General features: G+C 41.8%; 1 protein-coding gene across 1 annotated transcript in view; it reads right to left on the reverse strand.

Moving 5' to 3' along the window:
* Nucleotides 1-10,621: 10,621 nt before the first annotated feature.
* The window catches only part of CTNNA3 (catenin alpha 3), an 878,552-nt gene continuing 869,948 nt past the window's right edge, over nt 10,622-19,225 (reverse strand). Inside the window, exon 17 of the mRNA XM_032232234.1 lies at nt 10,622-10,909. Within this exon, the coding sequence (XP_032088125.1) occupies nt 10,622-10,909 (288 nt within the window). The remainder of the gene's footprint in view (nt 10,910-19,225) is intronic.

A 19,225-nucleotide genomic window follows, 5' to 3' on the forward strand; every position in this document is an offset into this window, starting at 1 on the left:
AGTGGTGGGTCCCTACTGGTTCGGCGCAACTGGTAGTGGTATGGCGGCCTGGGTCGCTGGAACCAGCAGCGACCCAGGTCTGCCATGCCCCCAAACCGGTTCCCCGGCCACTGCCACCATCTTGTTTTTTTAGTTCTGCGCATGGGCAGAACAATTTTAATTGAACTGAGCATGCACGCGCACATGCACAAACTGGCAGTATAGTTGGGCAGAAACTACCCCTGTCCCAATCAACTGATGGCCACCCCAAGACCACTGAGGGGTGCAAGATAGAAGTGTTATACCCTTCAGACAGCTAGGGTTTTTTAGAAAACCACTCAGTAATCTTCCACTTAATCAATATTTAATAAAATAAAATTAAATCAATCAGGTGTAGTAATTGTCTGATTGTGTGCTATCAAATCAGGGTCAGATTTTTAGAGACTACATAGAAAGACATTCTCCAAGATGATTTTTCCCCCAATCTAGTGTTTAAGGTTTTCTAATGGAGTATCCATTTCTACCATAACACAGTCCATGGATCTTGCGGTTGCAAATTCTTCTTCTATTTCCTCTCACCATTCCCAGCATTATAGACTTTTCAAGGGAGCGGATTGTCACATAATGTGAAATATGTCCAAAGTAGTTTAATTTTTGCCTGGTCTTTTCTCCCTCGAGTGAGAACTCTGGATTAATTTTTCTGCCATGCCTTTATTTTCTTGCCTGTCCATGGTGGCCCCAGGAATCTTCGTTGACACTAGTTCAAAACCATCAATCATCTTGTTATCTTGCTCCTTCAGGATCTAACATTTGATTCCATACAGCAGTGTATCTCAAACTTAGTAACTTTGAAGATATATGGACTTCAATTCTCAGAATTCCCCAGCCAGGAATACACTAGAAAGATGACACCCAAAGATAAGCTGCAGAAAGAATGGCTGAGGCAACAGCAGAAGTTGATGTAGTCAACCAAACATAGCTCATGGTTTGACATAAATGTATTGTAAACCAAGAAGAGAATGTTTTTCTCCTGCTATGCTATCCGCAATTTGGATATTTTAGCAGTGGTTAAGGAAAGTTAAGGAAAGTTTTTGGTTCTTTTGTACTTGAATTTTACAGAAGTGTTTTGATAGATACTTGCCTCTCAAATCAGAGGTTTTTTTGGCAAGGAGATCTGGGCAAAAATGAAGAAACGGGAGGGTCAAATTCAAGATTTAGGAGTAAAAATGAAGGAAAGTGAAGGGAACATGGTGAGGTGGGAGATGAGGCAGCTTCATATCAATAGAAAATTGGAAGATGAGATTGTTGTGTTGGAACTAGAAAGGTCAGTCTTCTTTCTTAGATTTCAAAATGTTCCAGAGGAGAGAGGGAAGGAATTAAAGGAAATTATGGTTGAGATGATTGCAGGGCTCGCCGAGAAAGCGAAGCTGTTGATACAGAGTGATATTGATGACGTCTATAGGGTTTATACCTCCTATACTAGGAGACAGAAACTGCCATGTAATGTGTACATGAGGTTTAACAAACAATCTCTGAGAGAAGAAATTTACCAGAAGGCACATGACCAGAATACCATATACGCAGGGGAGATGGTGACAGTACTAAAACAGATACCAAGAAGAGTGAGGAAAAGGAGGCAGAAATATCAGGACCTAACAACACAATTGAGGAAACTTCAGGTGATGTATAGGTGACTTTTACCAGAAGGGGTGTCTTTCCTCTGGCAAGGCCAAAGGTTTCGGATTGAATCATTGCAAGATACACAAGACTTTATGGAAAGTCAGTTGAAGAGGGGAACCCAGAGTAATTATGGAGAATTGGATAACAAGAGCCGAGGAGAGGAGCGAAAGAATAGTGCCCCGGGAGACAAGAAAAGGGGAAATGAGAGTCAAAACCGCAGACGAGGCAGACAACAAAATCCAAAGCCCTACATAAATAAACATGGCGGATGAACTCCACTTACTTTCTTTAAACATAAATGGTTTGAATTCACTAAGAAAGAGAAATAAAATACTGAATGCTCTACGGAAAAAGAATTGTGATCTGACATGCCTGCAAGAAGTACACATAGTGAACCACCAGCAAAATGTGTTGCATTACCTCCGGTTGGGTATAACGCACACAAGTTTAGCAGATGAAAAGAAAAGGGGTATTGTGCTGTATGTTAAAGATCATACCGATTCTAAATTGGTGTATACTGATGGGGAGGGGAGGCTTTTAATGGTTGAATTGAAATTTGGTCAATATAGAATTTTGCTGGTGGTCATATACGCGCCGAACGATAATTAGAGTACCTTTTTTAGAAAGTTGCATCAAAAAATTGCAGAGTTAGGCTATGACCACATATGTGTGGTGGGTGATTATAACGCTGTGGCAGATAGGACAATGGACTATAACCCAGGAAACGTCCAAAAGGGGGGGGGGAATTAAGAGAAAGGAGGAGAGCCCTCCCCAAAACCTTTGAAGACATGAGGGAGGAATATGAATTAAAGGATGTATGGCGTGAATTCCACCCACAGAAACAACAATTTACCTTCTTTTCACATAGACACCAAACCTGTTCTAGGATCGACATGGCTTGGATGACACCAGAAATTGGGGACCTGATTAAGGAAGTAGCGATTGAGATTAATACCTGGGCTGATCATAATCCACTTGTATTGGTGTGGAAAGGAGTAAGGCGGGGAGGAAGAGAAGGTGGATGATGAATACAGAGATAGTGAAAGAACAAGAATTTCAACAAATGTTAAAAGGGAAATGAGGTTTTATTTTTTAAGGAAATAGGAAGGGAGTAACCCCACAAATGCTTTGGGATACGGCCAAGGCCTTTATGAGGGGCCTAGCCATTAAATATACAATAGGCACACAGAGGAAAAAATTAGAAGAGAGGGCAAGATGGGTAGCCAAATTGGAGGTGGTGGAAAAAGCCTTGCAACAGGACCCATTAGACGATAAGAAAAAAGAAGAAATGGCTAGAATTAAGCACGGGATATCTCTTCTAGACCAGGAGGATGTTGCTCGGAAACTTAGGAGGATTAAGCAAAACTTTTTTGAACATGCTAATAAACCGGGCCGTTGGCTCTCATATAGACTTCGGAAAGAAAGAGAGAGCAGAGGCAGTCAAAAAAGTGAAAAACAACAAAACTCTTGGCATGGATGGTTTGCCAGTTGAAATTTATTAAAACTTTTTTGGAAATCCTAGGACAAGATATGATAGTAATATTTAATGCTGTCTTGACGGATTCTATCGCACCAAAATCATGGGCTGAAGCCTATATAACCCTTTTGCCTAAGGCTGGAGGTGTCTGTACCCAAATTAAAAATTATAGGCCCATTTCATTTTTGAATGTGGATTATAAAATCTTTGCAGTTATACTGGCAGATAGACTTAAAAATTTCCTTAGCAAATTTATACATTCTGATCAGAAGGGCTTTCTGCCATCGAGGCATTTGAAAGATAATGTTAGAATTATTTTGGATGCCTTAGAATATTATGAAGCCCGGCCGGACAAACAAGTGACCTTTATGTTTCTTGACGCACAGAAGGCATTCGATCGGGTAAATTGGAAGTTTATGTTGTCACAGTTAGAAAATATGAAGTTTGGAGACTTCTTAAACACGGTTCGGGCAATTTATGTACGACAAACCGTGACATTACTGGTAAATGGAGAAGAGGCGGGTGATATTGAGATTGCTAAAGGCACAAGACAAGGATGCCCATTATCTCCTTTACTGTTTATCCTTACATTAGAACCCCTTCTTAGAACAGTGAGGAGTGATATACAAATTAAAGGGTTACAAGCTAAAGCTCAGGAATTTAAGGTCCAGGCTTTTGCCGACGACCTTGTTTTCATTTTAGAGGATCCTCTGGTTTCTGGGATATAGCTTTTACATAAAGAATATGAGAATATGACTTTGAACCAGAAAAGGGGAGTACAAAGCTTGTTAGGGATTAACATGGCCCATAAAGTACAATACCTGGGAATTTGGCTTATGGAGAGATGTTCCTCTATCAAAGTAGATAATTATATGAAACTACTACAACAGGTGTCTAAGGATATGATTAACTGGGGTGGTAAACAACTGTCTTTGATGGGCAGGATTGTGACAGTTAAGACACATGTACTACCGAAATTTCTGTTTTTGTTTCAAATGCAAACGACTAAATTGGACATTTTTTTAAAAAAATATTTGGAGATAATAGTGGCTCGATTTATATGGCAAGGCAAGAAAGCACAAATTAAAGCCCAAATGTTGCAAAGACGTAAAGAACTGGGAGGCTTTGGAGTACCCAACTGGGAAGCATATTATAGTGCAGCAATTATGACATGGGTGAAGGATTGGGTGACATTGAGTAGAAGGCGCCTATTGGCTATAGAGGGACATGACCTCCCTCAGGGATGGCATGCCTCCCTCTGGCAAGAAAGAGATACTCCCCCCCCCCATAGGTATTTCATGGGACATTATATTTGGAAGATTTTGATGGGGGTGTGGGAAAAGATGAGGAAAAAGTACTACCATAGGGTTTCGTGCTGGTTGGCACCGTTGGAGGCCTTAACACACCCCAGTGTATTTAATTGGACAAGAAACATAATATATAAAGACATTATGATAGAAGATGACAACATGAAAACAAAGATGGAATTAGAGCAGCAGGGCAGGAATCTGGAATAGTGGGAATATTTACAGATCAGAAATAGGTTTAAAAGCGATAAGGAACGGTTTGGGATCTACTCAAACCTTCAGGAGTTGGATAAGATTTTGTTTGGTGGAGATAAGAAAATGTTGTTGAAGATCTATCAATTTTTGACCTGTCAAGGTGTTAAAGAAAAGATGGATAAAAGCCTTCTAATAGCATGGGAGATAAATTTTGGCTATGAGATTGAAATGGGTAAATGGTGAGATCTAGGGAGTAAGACTATTAAACTCACGATATCTACAGCATTTAAAGAAAATATATACGGTTTATAGATTGCATTTTCCCCCAACGAGGTTAGCCAAAATGTTTCCTGGGTTATCCCCACTGGAAATGTGGAAGAAGGGATGGCACATTCTACCATATTTGGTGGTCCTGTATTGAGGCCACGAAATACTGGAGAAGGATTCAAAACTGGCTAAGAGAGGTTACTGGGGCAAGTATGGAATGGAAACCTGAGACTTTTTTACTAAGCATAAAACCAGAAAATATGAGTCAATCTATATGGCATTTGAACCTACATATAATTGTGGCCGCAAGAAAAACCTATGCACAATTTTAGAAATCTACTACCATACCATCGGAAGATGCCATAATTAAAAAAGATTTATGAATGTGCAGAAATGGACAGAATGACGGGTTGGCTGAGGGACAAAGAAGAAATGGAACATTATCTTAGCTGGAACCTATGGTATATGTGGGCGACAAAGAGAACAGCAGGGACTTAAAACTGGGAAAGTTAAGTAGCAGCTGTTAACAATGGGAACTAAAAGTGAACGTGGGTATTGTAATAGATCCCTGAATTTTGTAACAAGAAGATGCTGGAGACTAAACAACGAGGAAGAAAAAAAATGTTGGGCTGTGAACGACTGTCACCGGGGGGGGGGGAGGGGAGGGTTTGTATGCTTAAAGCTGTATTTGTATGTCTTATTAAAAAAATGTATAACCAATAAAGATTATTTAAAAAAAGAGAGAGATAATCAAGCCCAGGTGGTTGTGGCTTGGCTCCTCCCAAGAGAGTATATAAGAAGAGACTTTGGGAGAAGACCTTTTGCAGGACACAACCGTTCATACCAAGCTGGAGAAGCTCTTGTGTGTATTGTATCTCTTATCTGTGGGAGTCTGGATTGCTGCCAACATCTTGCCTGTGAGTAATTACTGTGAATAAAGTGTGGTTAACAGTAAGCCTGTGTTGGCGTTAATCACCAGATGGAGGGGGGTCAGAACACATTGAATCCTGCCCCAAACAAACAAAGCTTCATTAAGCCACAATGGAGCAATTACATGCTGAGAACACCCAGTTGGCACAGCAAGTGGCTCTGCTGGCTGGTCAGATAGCTCAGCTGCAGGGGCCTGCTATCCCCCCCCCCCCCAGCCTCGGAGGAAATGTCCTGTGGCTATGCCGGACAAGTTTGACGGCAGCCAAGCCATGTTTCCAGCTTTCTTGGGACAATGCCAGCTGTTTATCAGCTTGAGAGTGGAGGACTTTCCCACCAACCGGGCTAAGGTGGGATTTATTATCAATCCCACCTTGCTCTCAGGCACAGCAGCTCATTGGGCTACTCCTTTGTTATCCCAGGCTAGCCCTCTGCTGGACGATTTCAGGGGATTTTGTGAGCACCTCAGACTTATGTACGAGGACCTCATTAAGGAGGAAACAGCCACCAGACTGCAGAAGTTGATGTAGTCAACCAAACATAGCTCATGGTTTGACATAAATGTATTGTAAACCAAGAAGAGAATGTTTTTCTCCTGCTATGCTATCCGCAATTTGGATATTTTAGCGGTGGTTAAGGAAAGTTTTTGGTTGTTTCGTACTCGAATTTTACAGAAGTGTTTTGATAGATACTTGTCTCTCAAATCAGAGGTTTTTTTGGCAACAAGTACTGCACACGTATTGCTTTCCTAACCTTTGTTTAAGTTTAAAGGATCATCTTCACATTTCTGTTATCTTATATATTTTCTGTTGTGGCCCAGCGGGAGCCGTTGGAGCTGTCGATGGGACTTCGATAGCGAGGGACCCTATGAGTCAGCTCTGGAAGATATGGAGGACCCTGGGCAGGGTTCAGACTCCGAGCAGGGACCAGAGAGGCTGGTTGGCCACCAGAAGGCTCCTGAGGCATGGAACAGTGGTGAAGATCAAAAGGAGTTTGTCCCTGACGCCAGGCAAAGAAGGGCAGAGAAACGGAGGCAGCAATTACGGAGACAGACTCATAAGAGATAATCAAGCCCAGGTGGTTATGGCTTGGCTCCCCCCAAGAGAGTATATAAGAAGAGACTTTGAGAAGAGACCATGCTAATAAACTGGGCCTTTGGCTCTCATATAGACTTCGGAAAGAAAGAGAGAGCAGACGTATAGCACAACTGCAGAATAGTAAAGGTGAATTAATAGAAACCAAGGGGGAGAAACAGGAAATTATTCAAGGTTTTCATAAGAGATAATCAAGCCCAGGTAGTTGTGGCTTGGCTCCCCGCAAGAGAGTATATAAGAAGAGACTTTGAGAGGAGACCTTTTGCAGGACACAACCATTCATAACAAGCTGGAGAAGCTCTTGTGTGTATTGTATCTCTTATCTGTGGGAGTCTGGGTTGCTGCCAAAGTCTTGCCTGTGAGTAATTACTGTGAATAAAGCGTGGCTAACAGTAAGCCTGTGTCGGCGTTAATCACTGGATGGAGGGGAGGGGGAGTCAGAACAATTTTCCTAAGCAAGACTTCGGTTTTGTTGTTATCCAGTTTAAAGTAGCAAAAGATAATCCACCAATGCATCCGATAGTCAGATCCTGTCCTGTGATAAATGAACACCGTACATGAGAAGACTGTGGCTCTTTTGTTTCTTATCTCTGCTTTCTAGGTGACTTAATTTGATCTGATTAGGAAAAGTTTGTTGCTGGGAGTGAAGATCTTTAGTTAGGATAGTGCAATCCAGCAGCAGAATGGTCTCCCTCAAAAGTTGCCTCGTTAAATCGTCTTTCATCAACAGTCTGCAGAAGGCTTGGATGAAGGAGGAAGGAAAGCCACCAGGACAGAGTTTGTATTTTGAACTTGTTTGTGGAGCTTGCACAAATGCTGCAGTGGGGGAAGTGTGTCATTGCCGTAATAAAGCCCCTTAGATTTGCTGTGTCAACTGTGGATCATGATTACATTGCCAGCTGAGCATTACACGGTTGTGACCTCTTCCGCAGATGATGAGCCGTGGAGGGGGGAGGAACACTCCAATCAGAAGTCGTAATTTTGGGGTTTTGTTACGGAATGGAAATGAAGTAGAACTGCATTGGGTGCCGAAGTACCAGTCTAGGGCAAACAGGTAAAATCTGATCATGTGGTTTAAGAGGGGGCATAGTACAGCAGCAGCCCAGTCAGCCAGAAAAGGGAGGTTGAACATGTGTGAGTGCGTGCCTTTTAGTGTGACTTGGAAGAAACAAGCAGTCCTTGTTTTGTATATTGCATTCCAGTATTGCTTTGATACTGTAGTTATTTATTGGCACGGCCACAGAGAAACTGCTGGGTTTGCCCTAAAAACCACCTATCTCACTGCTGTCTTTCCTTCCCCAGACTGAAACAACAACCACGCCAGTATTTCCTGCCACTCCTTTCTATCAAGAAATGTGAGGTTTGACAAATGCCCTACCTGGTCCTTTTGGTGCCAAAATCCATTTCCTTTTTCTAGGGTTTGAAATTGTTTTTATATAACAATTATAATATTCTGCATTTGGCTTCTGTTTGAATATATTGATTTTAAGGTGTTGTCTGAAAAATTTTATACTGAAAGAAAGAATAAAAATGTATCAAGTGTGTAATTGTATATAGTGCCAGAAGACGTACTAATGCATTGCTTGCAGTTGGAAGAAATGCATTTATATAAACTTCTTGGTTCAAAATTATTTTAAAAAAAGAAGAAAAAAGAAATGGGAAGATGATCAAACAGGGGAAGTGACATGGCAAGACAGCGTATGGCTGAAACCTTCTCAGATGGGAGATTCCACTGAAAGTCATAGAGAATAAGAAGGCAGTGGTAGAAAAAGAGCAGAATGGCAGGGTATGAGAAATTAGGAGCTGGAGTAGCCATAGCAACAAGTCAGCCAATGGGAACTGTTTGGTGACTAAGAAACAGGATCTGTTGTGAGCCATGTGAGATGGCTCGGATCCTGGGTGTGGCTTAGCTTAATTGTTCTGTGTATATAAGCTTGCTTCTAGTTCTAGTCCTTGCTTCTACTTCTACCTCTGTTCCGTGTACTTGCTATCACGTTGAAAGAGCTGCATGGGTATTGTATACATGCATCATGCATTATATTATTGTATATGAAGAAGTTTCTTCTATAAATGAATCCTGCTGAATTATTTACTTGCGTGCTGATTGGATCGCTGCAAACTCTAACAAAGAAGACAATGGGTGTGATAGATGTAGCAGTACCAAGTGACAGGAACATCAGGAAGGAGTATGAGAAGCTGGAGAAGTACCAGGACCTGAAGGAAGAAGTGGAGGATGTGAAAAGTAAAGGCAAAGTGCTCCCAATGGCACTCTGGGCCATGGTTCCTAAATAGGGAGAATGGCTGAAACAGATCCCAGGAACAACTTCAGAGCTCTCTGTCCTGAAAAGTGCATGGCTAGCAGTAACTAGAAGGGATGCGGTGGCTCAGTGAGTAAGATGCTGAGCTTGTCAATCAGAAAGGCCGGCAGTTCAGCAGTTCGAATCCCTAGTGCTATGTAACAGAGTGAGCTCCTGTTACTTGTCTCAGCTTCTGCCAACCTAGCAGTTCAAAAGCATGCAACAATGCAAGTAGAAAAATAGGGAGTACATTTGGTGGGAAGGTAACAGTGTTCAGTGTGCCTTCAGCATTTAGTCATGCTGGCCACATAACCACAGAGACGTCTTTGGAGAGCACTGGTTCTTCAGCTTTGAAATGGGGAGATGAGCACCGAGCCCTAGAGTTGGGAATGACTAGCACATATGTGCAAAGAGAACCTTTACCTTTAGTAATAATTAGGATACTGTGTCAAATTCTTAAACTCCCAGATCACTGGTAGAGTACCTGAGATTGACGAAGATAGACACCTTCCATAGTGGTTAGAAGCGAACCTTTTATGTACCATATTTTTCAGAGTATAAGACACACCTTTTTCCCTCAAAAAAGAGACTGAAAATCTGGGTGCGTCTTATACACTGAATACAGCATTTTATACAGCATTTTTTTGCCTCCTGAAACCCCGCCCCTTCACCAACATGGCCGTGCATAGCTTGTAGGAGGCTTTCAGAGAGCTCCTGGGGGCTGAGGAGGGCAGTAATGAGCAAAAAAATGGGCCGTTTTTGGCTCAATTTTGCCCCTACCCCCAAGCCCTCAGGGGCTACAAGCCTCCTAAGGGCTATTCATGCCTTTAAAAAAAAAAGCAGGCTGTTTTGGGGAGGTTTGCAGAGTACAAAACTTTTCTTTTTAAATTTGCCTCTTCAAAACCTTGGTGTGTCTTATACTCTGGTGCGTCTTATACTCCGAAAAATACGGTATCTATTCCCTTCTACAAAATGTCAGACTCCCAACCACACGTTTGCTAACCAATACTGAGATACGATACATGTGAGCAACTTTAAATTTTGAGCAACACTTCCCATGATTAAACCTGGCATATTATGATTAGTAGTGCAACATATGTCAATATTTTTATGTCATAGGCAAAATGGTGAAATGCCAAACACACCAGTGAGTGATCAATATACAAAAACACAGTTAAATGTTTAAAATAATGTGCTTGAAAGCGCCTCTTAACTGAGTAGAAAAACCTGCAGATCTTTCATCAGCTACAAATGAAGTGACTTAATGTAACACAGTGTTAAACTCACAAATGTGAAATGCTAGTGCATTCATGGCATTAAAGTAGTGGGGAAAAATAAGGGTTTGATCTCAGCGGCCTCCTCATCTAGGCAAGCTGTGCAATGAACAGAACAACAATTTCAGGGTATTTCTCTCCCTCTGAATTCACTCATAATTTGAATGGGGTGGATCTTCTTTTTAGCCGAACCTTTCCTGACAGCTGCATAGGTTTCTTCGGGCTTCTCTTTCTTAATCAAAGGTTTCTTTTCGGGAGCCTTCATCCGCCACATCACCACAGCATGTCGCGGGCCAGCAGGACTTTGAATTCGGATAATCTTTGTGGAGGCAATGTAGGACATTTTCACTGTCTGCACCACAGCATTCATCAGGTTTTTGGCTGCTTGAATCAGCGAAGTCACACTGTCTAACTGTAAGCAGAAAGACAACTATTACAATCTCAGAAATGCCTGTTGTTTCATCTTGAATGCGCAGAACATAAATTTGATTGTGTCAAAAATAACACACAATGCTGGATAGAGATAAAGGGGGAGGGGTTTCACGTTTTAAATTTTTATTTTATTTTATTTTTATATAAACAATCCATTTCCCATTAACCAGTGTGTTGTCTGGGTACAAATATTTTGTGCCAACATTAAAATATACAATCTTATTCATTATTTAATCTCATCTTGGCTTAATTTCCAATACCTTAAGTATATCGAACATTATAACAATCCCATTATAATTTATTTAACTCTATTAGTTATATTAACAATTAATACTGTGTTTTCCCGAAAATAAGACAGGGTCTGATTTTCTTTTGAGCCCCAAATTTTGCTTGGGCCTTATTATTGGGGGGGGGACTTATTGGTTTGGGGTTGCCATGTGGCTGCTCTCTTGTGAGCGGGCGCCCAAAGAGGTGGGCACAGCCTCAGGGGCAAACGGCTGCGTTGCGCTGTCACAGCAGCACAACAAAGCCACCATGAGGTGACCATGCTCATGAGCAGCCACCCGGCAACTCCCCTTTCTAGCCGGGCAGAGTGCCACTAATCGACTCAGTAATATCCCAAAGGCGCTAAGCCACGTGGCGCTCTGCCCAGCTGGAAAGAGAGGTTGCACGAGCACTTGTTCTGCCTCCAGCTCGCGTGCCTCCCAGCCTCACCATGCCCAGCTCTCCCTGCAGGACTGGGCCAGGGCGCTGCCGCCGCCCTGCTGCCACTGTCCTGCTTCGAGCATAACCGGCTTCCAAACTCCATAGATCCACTGCCGAATCTTCTGGCAGTGGCCGCTCTGGGACTATGCTTTATGGTTGTGGGGCTGGCTGCGGGGAGACTCTCAGAGTCTTTCAACAGCCAGCCCACAACCATAAAGCGTAGTCCCAGAGCAGTTGCTGCCGGAAGACTCGGCAGCAGATCTCCGGAGTTTGGAAGCTGGTGATGCTCAGAGGATGGCGGCGGTGGTGGCAGCAGGGCTGTGGTGGCAGGGCCGCGGTGGCGGCCTGGCCCAACCCTGCAGGGAGAGTTGGGCATGGTGAGCCTGGGAGGCATGTGAGCTGGAGGCAGAACAAGTGCTCGCGCAACCTCACTTTCCAGCTGGGCAGAGCGCCACGTGGCTTAGCACCTTTGGGATATTACTGGATCAGTGAGTGGTGCTCTGCCCAGCTGGAAAGGGGCATTGTCGGGCGGCTGCTCATGAGAGCAGCTGCCCAGCAACCCCCCGCTCCAGCTGGGCACAGCGCCACCCACCAACCTAGTGGTATCCCAAAGGCGTCAAGCAATGTGAGCGCCTTTGCCCCCCCACCCCCCGGCTCCTGCGGCTTTGCGCCTTTGGGATATCGCTAGGTTGGTGAGTGGCACTCTGCCGGGCTGGAGGAGGGGGTTGTTCAGGGGTCTTATTATTGGGGGAGGGCATATATTTTTGCCCACTGGAAAAATATGGCATGGTCTTATTATCAGGACATGTCGTAATTTCGGGGAAACACGGTCCATTTTCTATACTTTAGAGAACTTCTTTTACTATTAATTCTTATGTCTATTCTCTAACCACTGGTAAAAAGATTCCCAAATTGTATAATAATCAATTTCTTCTTTCTCTTTGATAGCCCGTGTCAATCTGTTCATTTCTGCACATGCTGATATTTTCCTAATCACATTCTCCTCCGTAGGGATCTCTTTACTTTTCCAATTTTGTGCAAATACAATTGTAGGTGTTGTTATAATATGAATAATAAAATATACATTTCTTTACTATAATTTTCTGATAAAATCCCCAGCAAAAATACTTCAGGTTTTAAGTCGATAATGAGGTCAGCTTAGAGTTTATGAAAGTCTTGTTAACAGGTCAACCTAAACACAATAACATAATTAAGAGCTGTAAAACAAGTCATCAAATTTTTGTAACAAACATAAACTGGATTATACTTTTGTTTAAAAATAAAAATTTCATATGTTATAATCCCAGATTTTTGCAATTCTAAAAATCTGCAATTTTGGCAAGGCATCCCTAGCTCACATAGCTCACAGTCACCTTACCTGAAGAAGACAGAAATCTTGAAATAATTGGATCCGTGCTTTTTTTTTTTTTTTAAAAAAAATATCCTAATGCTTAAGAAAACGTTTAAGTGTACTACTTTCAGTTTCTGTGGTGGGGAAAAATGCTGTCAGGGTTCAGACAGATGCCCTAATTAACTCATGAGTCTCAAGCCAAATTTCAAAAGAAATCTGGTAATCTGAGATCTGACCTTGAGGAAGTATGCATGGATTTTGCTTCTGAATGTGGCTGCTGAACTTCTCCATCAGTTCTCCCCCATTCCTGCCCATGGCAACTCAAGAGCAGACCATGATTGCTTTACGAGTTGACATGCAGCTATCCAAAAGACATTGGGAATATTGATATCTATCATTTCAATTCATGGACTGGAAACAGTTCAGCTTCAAGACAGAGAATGTGGTGATGCAGTGAGTTATTACAGATAGTCCAGTGGTGAAATTCTATTTTTTTACTACTGGTTCTATGGGCGTGGCTTGGTGGGTGTGGTGTGGTGGGTGTGGCAGGGGAAGGATACTACAAAATCTCCATTCTCACCCCATTCCAGGGGAGTGATACTGCAAAATCTACATTCCTACCCCGCTCCAGGGGAAGGACACTGCAAATTCTCCATTTCAACCCACTCCAGGATAAGGATAATGCAAAATCTTCATCCCCCCCCCCGCCCAATCTGGGGTCAGCCAGAGATGGCATTTGCTGGTTCTCTGAACTACTCAAAATTTCCACTACCAGTTCTCTGAACTACTCAAAATTTCTGATACCTGTTCTCCAGAAGCTGTCAAAACCTGCTGGATTTCACCTCTGAGATAGTCCTTGACTTACAACCATTCATTTAGTGATTGTTCAAAGTTACAACAGCACTGAAAAAGTGACTTATGAGCCGTCTTCACTTTTACGACCATCACAATATCCCCACAGTCATGTGATCACACCATTTCCAATATTTTACTTAAAATACTCAAGGTAACATGCATTTCTTTTTGTATAAGGGTTTTGCTTATTGGTGTTGGTGAGATTCCCTCCGATTGCTTAATGTGAAACAGGATGCTTGAGTAGATGGACTTTTGATCTGATCCACTTTAATTCTTCTCACGTACTTGTGCTTAATACTTTTTATTATATGCAAGAGAGAGGAAATTCTGGAAGTGTTCTAAGCATACAAGGTATCAGTGCAAAAGGAATCATATGACTTGTAACATAGACTGCCTTGCATTTGAATTGTATCATATTTCATTTACTGTATAGCCCTCTAGGTGAATGTTAAATTCTTTAGCATTGCTTTCCTTGTACATCTTACATCTTTAAGCTTCCTGTGTTGTTATTTTACATTGGAAAATTGGAAAAAGGATAAATATACTGAAATGCATACCAGTGACTTGAATGAATAATTTTCCAGCTTCTAAGAGTCTCTGTGCTCCTATTTAATTACAGGGCTGACAATTTCAATTTAGAAACGCACTTCCACTTCAAATTCTTTTAAATAATGCCATATGCTTGGGTTTATATTTTCCCAATCTTCACATGTGAGACATGCACACATACATACATCAAAAATAGACCTGATTATTCTGATCAACTTCTGAAGTTTGATGCGGAATAAAGAGAGACAATGTACAGCTCCTTGACATATATTTTTCAAAAAAAATATCATTTAGTGTAGAATTAAGAATAAGAACACCTTGTGCCGAATTGAAAATAGATTCTCAAGATCATTTTTGTCCTGCTTGAAAGGATTCCATGTGGCTGGTTCTTTCCTGCTATCTTATGAGCCAGAGGAAAGTCAACAGACCCAGGATTAACTGCAGGTAAAGTTGACTCCAAAGCAGCTGGAGTAGATGCTCCCAAAAATGTCTAGTCATAATATTATTAGGGGGGATTAGACTCCAGATTTGAAACAGGCCTCATGTTCCCATGCCTATAAATCAGTAGTGGATTTCACATTTTGTTACCACCGGTTTGTCGTGTGTGCGCCTGATCTTCCGTGTATGCTCTTTGCTCATGCCCGGGCCTTACGTGCATGTGCCTGTTCTCAAAAATGTGCCTAAATAGGATGGTGTAGAGCCAGGGTGGGTGGGCAGGCCCACCCATGATTTTCACTACCGGTTCGGGTGAACCGGTCTAAACCGGCTGAATACCACCTCTTCTATAAATACTTATTTCAGCATTCCGGAAGCCTTGCAAAGCCTTCATCCTGGTTAGGGCATAGACAGGACAGGAACATTGAAGAAAGCAGCAAAACCACATCCCTCATAGATTTGGTTCTTGTCACAATACCATTTAATAATATAGGTACTTCCTGACTTAAAGCTCGTTGCTTAGCAACCATTCAAAGTTATGATGGGCCTTCTCAAAAGTACTTAAAACCTAGTTCCAAAGTTCTGACAGCCAGCTCCTGCCCGTGGTCACGTGACTGCAGGTTGGGCGCTTGGCAACTGGCCCACAATTGCAATCATTTGAAGTGTCCATGGTCATGTGATCATGGTCATGGTCAAAAACTGGAAGTAAACGAGCATTTATTCCCGGTTTTGGCAAACCCTAGCAAACAATGTGTTCACTTTACAACTTCACATTTGCTTTGCAACCATCACGTTTGCTTAAGGACTGCTGCAAGAAAGGTCCTAAAATTGGGTCAGTCACTTTATGACCATCATAACTTAACAACCATAAAAGACAGATTCCCTTATGCTTGTAAGTCAACGACTAACTGTAGTAAAGAAAATTTGCATTGCATTATTTTTTACATTTTTGTTGTGAAAAAAGAAAGAAAAATGTAAATCCCCCAAACAGTATTCTATATATATTTGACTTTTGTAATAAGTCATTGAGTCTTGCCTACACAAAATAATATTAATCATTGTTTCCACGGTGTAGCTACAGTGCCAATTTATAAAAAGAAATTATTACATATCTCTAGCCATCACTGTAAGTAAATCTTATATTTCTAACACTTGAATAGTCCTCCTTCTTTGCAAACCCACATGCCATAACATAGCCATTTTTTAAAAATCTCAAACATAGTCCAACATTTCAGTATGTAATTTAATTACATTTGCAATCTTTAAACCACAATGATCTTTCTAATCCAATTTTGTGAAAGCAGTCCAGGATGGGATATTAATTTTAAAAAGACTGCATTGCATGGTAACTGTTCTCTCATCCATGCAGGTCTTGCTTATTGAAGCAACTTAGCCCCTAAGTCCCAAAACAGTCTCAACTCATTGAGATTGGTAAGTTGAGTCCCTAAGTGAAGAGGTTATTAAGTGAAAACACAATGGTGCTTACAACTTTACGCCAGCTCTCCTTTGCTTCAGACCAGCAGAGGTCATGAATGTGAGGATTGCTTGCAATGTTCCTTTTTCATCACCACTGTAAGTGCGAAAGTCATGAAATAAGGAAGTGGCTAAATGAATAGTGCAATGCACTTGCAATATCCTGACATTGGCAAGCAGTAGCAGCAATAGCAATAGCACTTAGACTTATGTACTGCTTCACAGTGCTTTACAGCCCTCCCTAAGTGGTTTTACAGAGTCAGCCTATTCCCCCCAATAATCTGGGTCTTCATTTTAACCACCTCAGAAGGATGGAAGGCTGAGTCAACCTTGAGTCTGGTGGGATTTGAACTGCCAAATTGCAGCAGCCGGCAGTCAGCAGAAGTAGCCTGCAGTACTGCACTCTAACCACTGTGCCACCAAGACCCTTAATTTAAAACAAAAAATAAAAAAGCAATCCCGTTTAAACATTCTGTGACAGATAAGAATATTTTGTTGAACAAAATTGATCTTAGAGTCTTAGGAGAAACACACCATATTTTTAAAACTTCTCCCATTGATTAACAGGTTTAATATATAACCAAAATCTTACTCAGCTAAAAGCATTATTTAGCATCCATTTGCTCCAACACTGACTGCAACACCAGTGGGTCATACCTTGAGATGTTCCCCCCCTTTTTTGGTTCTCGTGGATGAGAGCCAAAGGACAAACCTTCTTCTCACCAATTGTGGAATGGACCACTGTGGCTAGTGGATGGCAAGGAAGTTCACTTCCAGAACTAACACTGGAAACAAGTGGTGAAATTCAATTTTTTTTACTACTTCTGTGGGCGTGGCTTGGTGGTGGGGTCCTGTGACTGAGTGGGTGTGGTCAACTCGATGTCACTCTTGGCCACGCCTACTCAATCACATGCCCCCACCATCAAGCCACGCCCACAGAACCCGGTAGGAAAAATGTGTGCATGAGTCCATTCACAGCGGAGCTGCTGCTCCCTTTATGGTCTCCCTGGCCCCCTCCCTCTCTGGGTCTACCTTAAAGGAACAGACTGCAGCAGCTCTGCTATGAACTGTCAATGCCACCTCTTTCATCTTCTCGACCCACCCATCCAATCTGAACGTTTCTCCCTCCATTCACAGCGGAGCTGCTGCAGCCTGTCCCTTTAAGATATTGGGGAGGGAGGGGGCTGGGGGGGACCATAAAGGAAGCAGCAGTTTTGCTGTGAACGGAGGGAAAAATGTTCGGATTGTCTCTGCTGCGTTTAACGTTGAATTCTGTGGCAGAGGCAATCCGAACGTTTCTCCCTCCGTTCACAGCAAAGCTCCCTTTATGGTCCCCCCCAGCCCCCTCCCTCCCAGGGACTATCTTAAAGGGACAGGCTGCAGCAGCTTTGCTGTGAATGGAGGGAGAAACGTTCAGATTGGGTGGGTGGGTCGAGAAGTTGAAAGAGGTAGGCTGACAGGTCAACCAGGTGGGTGTGGCCACCAGGGATTTTTGCTACTGGTTTGGCGAACTGATGCTAATCATCCCTGCCATTTCGCCCGAACAGGGCCGAACCCCTGCTAGAAACTCACATTCCAAAACCTTTAAATACTCCTACAGCCATGAGATTTTCCTTCTAGGATCCGCCATTAGTGAAAATAGCATTCAGAATTTTTCTGCCATAATCATAGCCTGTTATAAGTGGAGATGGAAGACAGATGGTAATTATTCAGTCCCCTCTCTGTGTGGGGCTGCCACAAAGAAGAGGGGGTCAAGCTATTCTCCAAAGCACCTGAGGATAGGACAAGAAGCAATGGGTAGAAACTAATCAAGGAGGGAGGCAACCTAGAACTGAGGGGAAATTTCCTGACAGTTAGAACCATTAATCAATGGAATAACTTGCCTCCAGAAGTTGTGAATGCTCTAACACTGGAAGATTTTAAGAAGAAACTGGACAATCAGTTGTCTGAAATGGTATAGGGCTTCCTGCTTGAGCAGGGGTCTGGACTAGAAGATCTCCAGGGTCCTTTTCAACTCTGTTATTCTGTATTCTATATTCCCCAATTCTCCACTTCGGACATATATAAATATTATATCTTTTTGATGAAAAATCTTTTGTGATGGCTTCTGTTTTGTAACCCCCATTACTTCAGATCAACACAGTTGCTATTTTAAGTTTCCTTTAATTACTCCTTGTTGGTGTCTATTTAAATATACTTTTTAAATATTAGTTATTATATTTAATACTAGTTTTAATATTCCTATTTTCTTTTTACTTTGAAGTATTTTGTTTAGAACATATTGCATTTCTTTTCATTAAAAATTAAATGCGTAGCTTGAAAAACACTCATTATAATTCTAATATAATAAAGAACAAAAGCAGTACAAACAATGCAAAATCATAAAACCAACAATTTAAATATTAAAAGAACAGTCAAGAAGGCTACTAATAAAATCGGGCAAAAGCTAATAAATATATTTTCAGTTTCAGATACTCCATTTTGTTTACAAGTTGAGCATCACTATATGCACATTTACCACAGCTTGATAAATTTTGCTTAGAAACTACTAGGAATGTATTGTAACTTTTGACTTTATTCTTCCCCTTTAAAAAAATGGAATACAAAATTAGGTGGGTGTTTTTGCCAGTTAGGCTTCCCATGGAAATTAGAATAGAATAGAATAGAATCATAGGGTTGGAAGGGACCTTGGAGACCTTCTAATCCAACTTCCTGCCCATGATAGAAAATCTTATTCCTGTTCTTACCTATGTTTCACAAAATCACGAAGCAGACTCCTTGTCCTGACAAAACCCCTTTTTATTAAGCTAATGTGAATTCCTCTCATTCACATCCAACAAAGTCCCTGCAAACAATCTTTCAAGAGTGAATTTACAAAAACAGACCTTATCAGGCTTGGAGAGCTGCCAGGCCTTCCAAACGCAAAGC

Source organism: Thamnophis elegans, chromosome 15, assembly GCF_009769535.1.
Source record: "Thamnophis elegans isolate rThaEle1 chromosome 15, rThaEle1.pri, whole genome shotgun sequence".
In the NCBI taxonomy this organism is placed as follows: domain Eukaryota; kingdom Metazoa; phylum Chordata; class Lepidosauria; order Squamata; family Colubridae; genus Thamnophis; species Thamnophis elegans.